This window comes from Poecilia reticulata, linkage group LG1, assembly GCF_000633615.1.
Source record: "Poecilia reticulata strain Guanapo linkage group LG1, Guppy_female_1.0+MT, whole genome shotgun sequence".
NCBI classification, from domain to species: domain Eukaryota; kingdom Metazoa; phylum Chordata; class Actinopteri; order Cyprinodontiformes; family Poeciliidae; genus Poecilia; species Poecilia reticulata.
This window is the reverse complement of record NC_024331.1, coordinates 6,041,657-6,050,933: the sequence shown is the minus strand read 5'-3', so window position 1 is coordinate 6,050,933 and position 9,277 is coordinate 6,041,657. Positions and strand designations below refer to the sequence as shown.

The following is a 9,277-nucleotide window of genomic DNA, read 5'->3' as shown; positions in this document are numbered from 1 at the left end:
AAAAATATAATTATAAAAAAACAACATAATCTACAATTGAGGAAAGCAGTAACAAACATTACATTTTGATGAGTGCCATGATCAATACACATCAAATATGTTGGTCAATATTCATTTTATTTTGGCTACTGAAGACAAATATTCTCCTCTGATGCGAGACCAAATGAACACCAACCCATGATGCAGCGCGGCTCACCGCGCTTTTACTTTGAAAACCGACACGCAAAATGAAGCAGTCACGTGACCCATGCAATGCGAGGCCTCGTTTGTTGCCAGTCACGTGGTTTTCAGCAAGACGTCACAAGCCTCGAAGCGGGGTTTCATCGGACACGCCCCCTTTTTACTCGGTACAAGCCTCGAAGCCTGAATTCATATGGCCCATCACTACTTCCTCTCACAGTTGAGTGGTTTCAGGGTGTTTTCAGAGCGGGTGGGACAGCCGTGACAGCCTCTCCGTGTCGATAACAGAGGTGCAGCCAAAAACCTTATCAGGCTTTTCGCTGAAGTCAAGAATCCCGCAGCGAGCTGTCACCCCGGCGGGCGGGCGGGCGGACGGACTCCTGCTGCCTGCGGCTCCATCGGTGAGGACCTTCGGGGTTCGGTCGGTCCCCGGCCTCCGGTGGGCTCTCCGCCGAAGTCGGTGTCATTTTGTTCACGTTTTCTGCTCTGAATGGACCAAGGCGACGTCTGGAAATGTTCTGCGGTGATGTGCGGGAGCCCCATCCTTTACATAAGTAAGCTAATGCTTAAATTAGTACATTCCTTTCTGAGTTTATATTCTGTAGCAGGTGGTTCGTGACACTAAACTGTTGAGGGCCTATTATTTTTTGATGAGTGGAGGCGTGGGGGTTATGAGAAAAATAATAATGCTTCGTCGTAAATAAAGTTGGATATGCTGAAAAAAAGAGGTTTTAAATGTACAAAAGACAAACGTTGGTTTTAGATCAGTGGTTCTTAACCTGGGTTCGATCGAACCCCAGGGGTTCGGCGGAGCCTGTGCCGCGGAGGTAAAGACACACTTGTGTAAAGTGGTGATGACGCCCCGCTTTGCCATCACTTGCTGCAGAGGATCACGTTACGTTACATTGCTTAGCCAATCAGAGCTACAGAGGATCCCTGATTGAAGGAGCTCCACTCTCAGCATGGATTTGAACTTGTGTCCATAGACGTTAACACGTAGACGCCTCATGGAGCGGGCCGGCCCGTTGCTGCGATACGTAACAGCGTCCGCCATATTGAATGTGGAATATGTGGTATGGATCGAACAGAAAGGCTACGTAATGTCATGGATCGAACTTTATAAAGTGCCGTTCTACAAAGTATTTTAAGTTAATACCTGCCATTGACACATTTTCTCACACACATTAATGTATTTGACAATCAAAGAAATTACTAAAGACAGAGTTTCTAACTTTTGATGTGAATATTTAATTGTTTTGGGGCCTTTCTGAATAAAGAGCACAATGTTTTATTTGATAGAAATGATTGATAATTTTTATATTGAAATTGATGAACAGACACACTTTTGCAGTGTTTTATTAAAGAATATATTTACATAATTCCATAATTTAATGTGCATTTAACATTTCAAGACAAACTATTTTCCTGTATTTTTTATACGTTATTGAGAAATGACTTTTGATTTATAAATCAATCTTTGTCAAACATTAAACTACATATTTTTCTTACTTTTTTCAAGAGAATAAATATTTATTACAGTATGTCAACTCTGCTTTTGACAGCAAAGAGTGAAAATAATTCTAACAGAGTAAATTATTTTTATTTCATTACATAAGCTACATTATTACACTAATACTTCAGATTGAGATATTTAAAAATACACACAAAGTGAAAGAATAAAACATTTATTATGCTGGGAACACTGGTCACAGGCTACAGTCTGCTGGTCACACTGGGAGAACTCCAATGACTTCTGAGATGTCCTGGTTCACAGGCTAAAGTCAAGGATAAAAGAGAAATTATCCAAAAGTGTAATAGAAAATACATACGATCTATGTTTTGTATATGTTTCTTTCACATTCAGAAAAAGACATTTTCAGCATGTTGGGCTCTGACTCGTAGCATCTTTATAGCTAAATACCGACATGGTGAAGCTGAGCTGGGAAACAGACTGAAGAACAGCAGCTCCAGCTCTGATCCTGACTGATCTTTACTCACAAAATCCTTGGTTTTTAATTAACTTCTCCTCTAACAGCAGTTTCTCATCAGCTCTCTCTCATTAGAAAACAGTATGAAAACGTTAGCTGCTATGCTAACAATCAGCGGTTATTTCGGGCCAATTTAGCTACATAGGAAATATTTTCCGATTGTTTAGAAGGACATTTTGTTTTCTTTGCTTGTTTGTCTGGCTGCAAAGTAAAGTAATTCTGATCTTTCATCCTTACCTGGGGAAGGTAATCCTAATGAATCCAGTTTGTTTCATAAAACGGTTGAAACAAGTCCACASAGCACAGGACTTAAGGAGCTCCGATCGCCCTGCTGCCACATAGAAGATGGCGGACGCTTTTACGTACGACTCAGTGCTCCATGAGGCGTCTACGTATTGATGTCTATGCTTGTGTCTTTAATTACTTCAGCAAAGCTCACCGTTTTGACCAAATTCTATAGTGTAAATTTGCTCCTTAGTCGCATCTTTTCGGGGTTGCTACTGCGTCTAGTGGAGTGGTAACACAACTAATATAATTACATTACTAAATCAGAATACCGCAAAGTGGTGAGAAGGGTTCTGTGAATGCGCATATAAAACTGTACCTCATAAAAGGTTAAGAACCACTGTTTTAGATAAAGCAGCGCCATCATTTTGTTCGCTGCTCTAGAACAAATAACAGGAAGCATGGCAGATGTGCTGTTATGTTGTGGCAGCTAACAGAGGAGCCTTACTTTTTCAGAGAAAATTATTTGCTAAATAAAACCAAATTAGTCAGGGTGGGGTTTCTTGTTGCCCTAAGAAAAGTGTCATCAGCAAACAAACATTTAGAAATTATAGAAGTTCAGAAATATATCTCAGTCAAGCACTTTTTATCCTCAAAAATGTTTGATTTTTGTTTTCTTTGCTTGTTTATATGTATGAGTATGATCAGAAATACTTATGTATTGGTTGCTTTAGTTTTTGGAAGAAAATTCTGTTTGATAAACATTTAAAATTTTGTTGGGACAGGTTGGGATAGGGGCAAGAAAAGACTGAAAGTTAAAGGATGCTTAAAAAATCCTTGCTTGTAACATTTCTCTGGAGGACAGGGTAAACAGGTGATTGATTCACAAGGAAGGATGGGGACAGGTTCAACACTTTGTGAGTCCAACTATTTAGGTACAATGATCTTCAATGTACAATTGCGAGTAATTTTGAGATTTTATACCAAAAAGGAAAGGTGATGCAGCACAGTGAAGATCCAGGAACAACGTTTTTGGAACATGTTCCCGGCATTAAAATTTAATTAAATTAATAAATTAAGTTTGTCCATTTGAACATTAAATATCTTGAGTTTGTAGTAAATTCAGCTGAATATAGGATGAAAAGTATTTGCAAATAACCCCATTCTGTGTGTAGTCATATTTTACTCAATGGCCAAACTTCATTGGAGTTGGGGCTATAATAAGGCCTTTAAGGAGCCCAGGAGTTTAGACTTATGATAATGAACTGTATTGAAAACCGGACAATGTACAACTCAAACAGATGCCACAGTGTGATGTGCTGTACTAGATTATAGCAAAAGCTAATTTGCATCTGCAGTCCCTTGACGACAATTTACAAAAATGGACATGCAATAAAATAAGACAGAACAAAGTAGAATCTGTGGCGAGACATAGATTATGGCAAGGAGGGATTCCAACTCATCACCAAATATGCTAACCAGTTTTAATTCTTTTCTCTACAGAAAACCTTTATGTCAGGAGAAGACGTCGTCATTTCGCTTTTGGTTTCAGTTCCTGGTTCTTTTTTGCCTGCTGATCCTCTGTCTCTTATACACCATGTGCAATAACACACAGTCACTATGTGAAGGTTTTTCTCTCCAAAAGACCTTCAACTGGGTTCTTGTCCAAACTTCTCTGGGTAATGCACCGCCTTATGGAGTCCACCTGAAACACAGACTTATGCTAAATGATATGCATGACAACACAGAGCCACATCCTGCGCAGCAGCAGCGCCTTCAGTACCATGAAGCTTATCCGCACAACTACAGATTTGTCATGGAGAACGCCGAGGTTTGCAAAGTCAACTCGCCTTTCCTGGTTCTGATGGTGCCGGTGGCTCCAAGCAACGTTGCGGCTCGGGACGCGATCCGGGCAACGTGGGGCAAAGACCGAGTGGTCCAGGGCGAGACGGTACTCACTCTGTTCGTGTTGGGTCTCGATRRRRRAMWYGATGTYRAGRAGCTCCAACAGGAGAACCAGCAGCACAACGATCTGATCCAGAGTAACTTCCTGGACACGTATCTCAACCTGACCATTAAAACCATGGTGATCATGGACTGGCTGGCCACGCGCTGCCCTGCAGCGGCCTACGCCATGAAGGTGGACTCTGACATGTTCCTGAACGTCGATAACCTGGTGATCATGTTGAAGAAACCAGGGATCCCCCAAAAGAACTACCTGACAGGATTGCTTAAGGGCAATGTGCCTGTTATCCGGTCCAAGGACTCCAAGTGGTACGTTCCCGAGGAGCTGTACCCTGACCCCCAGTACCCCATATACGCCCAGGGCATGGGGTACGTCTTTTCCAATGACCTTCCCGCCAAATTTGTGGAGGTCTCAAAATATATCAAGCCTTTTAACATAGAAGATGTTTATATTGGGATGTGCATAAAAAATCTCGGACTTTCAGTTACATCTCCTCCGGATTACTCTCAGTTTAGGGACTATAACACAAGATATGATCGCTGTGAATTCTCTAAGATCATTACGTACATTCTTGATTCTTCAGAACAACTGATCGATTATTGGACAGACTACAAGAAGCCTGGACCTCACTGTTAGGACAAACATTAATAGTGATATGGGATTTACTTTTTTTAATTTTTTAATTAGGATTTTTTTTTTTATGTTCTTACACTGGAATCTTTTGTTTCAGAAACTTTCAATCTGCACTTTATTGTAAAACAGGGAATTTATTATTATTATTTTGACATGTTTTATTTAAAACTCATTGCTGTCACACTGAGCAGCATTGAAGTTAAATTTAATTCACTCTAAAAATAATTTCTCTTTTTTGAGTGTTCCCCCCCCCCCCCACTTCATCCGTCTAACAGATTTATATTTATCAAAAACTTTTCTGACTATTGCATGTAGCTAAAGGTTCAACCTAGTCAGGTTTATCTTGTTCAAGCCACTACCAGTGCTTCACAGATGTACAAATACTTTTGCATATTTTCAATATTTATTCATGTTAAAGCCTGGAATTGTGAATGTGTCTATTAAATGTAATTAATCTTGAACTGATTTTTAAATAAGATTTATAATTTTTTTTCATTGCTAGATGTGGGATTCTGGTGGAGACATGCCCTAAAAGGCCTGCAGCAGAAATTGCAGAGAATGATAGTTCAGCAAACGAATAACTCAGGGTGACTGAATGCAAATGCAAAAGCACTTTTGTATCACAAAAAACAATACATTCAATGGAATTGATTAAAAACTATAATTGACGAAGAGCAAGTTTGTAAACAAAACCCAATATACAATTATTCAGAATTTAATATACTGTCCACTCCTGCTTTGATGTTATTTATTTTTTTACGATATGTCAAACATTTTGCTTTTAGACAATGTATTGTACATATGTTCCCATTGTTTGGGATACATTTAAAATTAAATGAATATGATTGCAATGTTATTGATTTTTGTTAAATCTGCTCTTTTAGAATTTGGCTGTTTATAAAAAACAATTGTCAAATAAATTTTTCTAATGAACGAAGCCAAATGAAATTAGGTTTTGTTTGCACTTCACCAAAAATCATAAAGAAAAGACAGTTTGATTTATTTAAATGCGACTCTCGTGTTTTCTGTTGGCTTCAAAGGCAGCAAACGGCACATGAAGTTTGGAATTGTAATTAGCAGCTTTCTCGTGAAGTCTTTGCTAAATTACTTCCTCGGTAAAGAAATCCTGTTTACATCTACCGAAGTCACAATCTGCCAAGTGGGTTGTAGTGTTGTGCAGTGCAGAGCATGTTTTAAAAAAAAACGGTCTTAATGTATAATATCTGTATTGAGCTTGCAAAGTTCCACTAAAGTGCTTTTTCTGTGTCCAGTTGTGTCATTCTACCTCACTTTAACTATCACTAGTATAAAACAAACATGACTTGCATATAAGTGTATTGAGAGAGGACCTTTGATGGTTGGCAGAACTGGAAATTGGTCAACAAGTCATTGTTTTTGTTCAGATATTTATCAGCTCCTGCAGGACTTTTTTTGGTTTTGACCAGTAGTGGAATGTGGGAGCAGATTTCCCAGACAGAACTGAGCAGGAAGGCTGACCGGGTGCAAACTTCCTCAGGAAGGGAGCAATTCTGACTAAGCATTTTAAAAAAAAAGTATTTAGTTCATGGTCCTGTAATAACTACAAGAACCATCACATTTATTCAAGAGATGACTGATGATTCTCTATGATCCATAACAAAATATCAGTAAGTCTGCATTTAAACTCATTAACGTTCCTATTACAGAGCATACCAATTTGCCAAAACAAAATGCAGACTATTAAACCTTACATGACTACTAAACATGCCTGTTTTCAGCTTGAACTTAAATACAAACAAGAAATTGTGTTCATTTGTTTTTCATTTGAAAATTCGTTATTACGTTGGATAAACGACAAAAAGTCAAATCGAAACAAAGATGTAAAAAACGGCAAGGTTCGCCTGACACCTAGTGGCATAAAAAGGTTATTGCACGAGTGGGATTTGAAATCGAAATTGACTATATACTGTGCAACTATATATTAGAGCAGTGGTATATATAGTCTAAAATAGTGTGGAAAAAGTGTTTACCTCCCTGCCGAGTTCCTATTTCTTTTACGTGTTCGTCACTCTCAAGTGTTTCAGAGCATAAAGTCAATCTAGATATTAGACAAAGACGACACAAGTTTTTTTTTTTTTTTTTTGTCAAAGTGGCGGAAAGAGGCCTCCATAGATTTACGTCGAAGCTTAAACCTTTCGAACAGTGAATCATGTTTGCTGTGAAAGCTGTTTGGTTTTGCTCTGTTGTTGGCCAGAGCCGACAAGGAAGCGGGGCGTGTCCAGTCCGCTGACAAGGATCTGTACCCTCAGGTAGCAATACCTTTCAATGGCCGCGCGCAGTTGTTTTATTTTTCCACCGTGTCATGTTACATCTACTTTAACATGACTTCCCATCTGCTGGGAGCGTTTCTGTACCTCAGAGAAGACGTCGAAGAGAGGAAGAGTGTCTGAAAAACAAAGCGAGGAACACAAAGGTAGGCTACGGGAGGGGAAATACAAAGTTATCGACGGGTTGTTAGACGATATAACTCAGTTAGCTTCCGATTATCGGACTGCAGGATGAAACACCTCAACCGTGTTCAGTTTTACACAAGTTTGGGGTCGTGTTCTTAGAGAAAATCATCTGGTGCAGGCAGCATACATCACCTACTTCCTTATTTTCTAAGTAAAGTTTTCCTACATGTTGCGGTCTAAATTTAATCACAAAAAACTCCATACATATGTAATAGCTGTTTTATTTTAACAATATTATAGATGTGAAGTTGGTCAAAATTGGTTTATTCGGCACGTTTCTCACTAGTGAATCACGAACGATCCGATTCTTTTGAACGGCTCTTTACCATGAATGACAGGATTCGAGGACTTGTTACTCCTTGGTTCATAGCTGAGTGTTTGCAGTTATTGTGCTGCCTTAATTGTTATAGTTAACGGTGTACGAGAGGAATTTTGTTTCTGCCAAATCAACTCAAGTCCACTTCTTTCCTGTTTATTACATTTTCCTCCTTTTTGTCTCTATATTACAAATGGCACTAAAATATAAAAAAATATACACCTGTAAAAAATAAAAAACTACATTAGTATTTGACATTTTGAATTTTTTGAAAAAAAAAAATATATATATATATATATATATAAAATTCTGCGGTTATATACTGAATGCAGATGATTGAACTTTTTTTGTGAACTTCACTCATGAGGATGAAGATTAAACTTTTATGGATAAACAGGATTGTTCTTATAAAGATATACACTTACAAAAATTGATAATTTGAACATGTTTTTGAAGTGAAAGTATCCTGAAGATTGGGTTCCCTTCAGAGATCCATAATCCCAAATTTACAGAGTATTGTTGTGTTCAGTTAGTGAGATTCATGGTTTATTTCTTTTATTTCCTTCAGTCGTGTGAAAAGTAGAAACCTAAACAAGCCATTCAGGTTTTGGATCCAGAACCTTAAATCCCCCAGCCTAACAGTCCTCCTGTCTGTTTCTGCCTGCTGAAGGCATTGCTTTTGATTTGAGGAACCTGTTCAACTTGTCGACTTGCATAAACAGGATTCTCTCACTTTTACTCTTCACCAAACTTTATTTTACCTTGCAAGTGTAAACTAAAATAGTCATGTTTAAAATTTAAGGTTTTAAATTTTAAAAATAATAATGACTTTGAAAAAAATTTAATAGCATAATTATTTTCTCAAATTATGTTGTATTAACCCAACTATGTAAACCATCCAAACAGTCTACACCAGGGGTGCTCAAACCTTTTGAGAGCAAGATCTACTTTTTCTCTCACCAGCCGCCTGAGATCTACCTCATGACACAAAGACATAAAAATTGCAAATTAAACTCTAATTACTTATTTTATATGCGAATATACATCAGTTATAGCAGAAATAATAAAGTGACAGAAAACCTAATCTAGTTTCTTCCTCAGTGAGATTCTGACACTGGGAGCAGCTTACTGGTTTCTCAGTCAGAAGCTGGTTGCAAACCTGACGCCAGCAGGTGTCAGTCAGTCATGGTAGATCTGAAATTTGGTTTGATGACCTCGATATGAGAAAATACAGACTGATAGGGGGAACCAAAGAGCCCAATAAAGGTAAAGGCAAATCTTCTGAAGTCGGGATATAATTAATTTAATTTCACATAATTATCGCGGTAGAATTTGTTAAAACTTAAATGAAATATATTTGTCCTATTTGATGTTTGTTGTGACGTATGCTCACAAACGAACGAGGTAATTAGTCCAATTTTGTCGTTTATTGAATGTTCAGAAACTACAGCAGATGTGATGAGCCACAGCAAAGGTA

The 9,277-nt window shown here is 38.2% G+C and overlaps 2 protein-coding genes across 5 annotated transcripts in view; both read left to right on the top strand.

Annotated features, from left to right (window-relative positions):
* The first annotated feature begins 310 nt into the window (after nucleotides 1-310).
* Nucleotides 311-6,262, top strand: LOC103475609 (beta-1,3-galactosyltransferase 2-like). Its single transcript, XM_008427428.2, has 2 exons — nucleotides 311-734; nucleotides 3,897-6,262. Exons 1-2 carry the CDS (start codon nucleotides 694-696, stop codon nucleotides 4,993-4,995), a joined length of 1,140 nt encoding a protein of 379 aa, XP_008425650.1. The 5' UTR covers nucleotides 311-693; the 3' UTR covers nucleotides 4,996-6,262.
* Nucleotides 6,263-6,858: 596 nt separating this feature from the next.
* LOC103475355 (beta-1,3-galactosyltransferase 2-like) overlaps nucleotides 6,859-9,277 on the top strand; it is a 9,245-nt gene continuing 6,826 nt past the window's right edge. For 2 of the 4 annotated variants that reach the window (XM_008427304.2, XM_008427212.2), the window contains exon 1: nucleotides 6,859-7,444. Coding sequence is in view for 2 of the 4 variants with exons in the window: in XM_008427129.2 (XP_008425351.1) it covers nucleotides 9,021-9,066 (46 nt within the window). In the remaining 2 variants the exon portion in view is untranslated. Of the gene's footprint in view, nucleotides 7,445-9,002; nucleotides 9,067-9,277 lie in introns of those variants that run through there. The other 2 variants (XM_008427129.2, XM_017307315.1) reach the window with 2 other exon arrangements.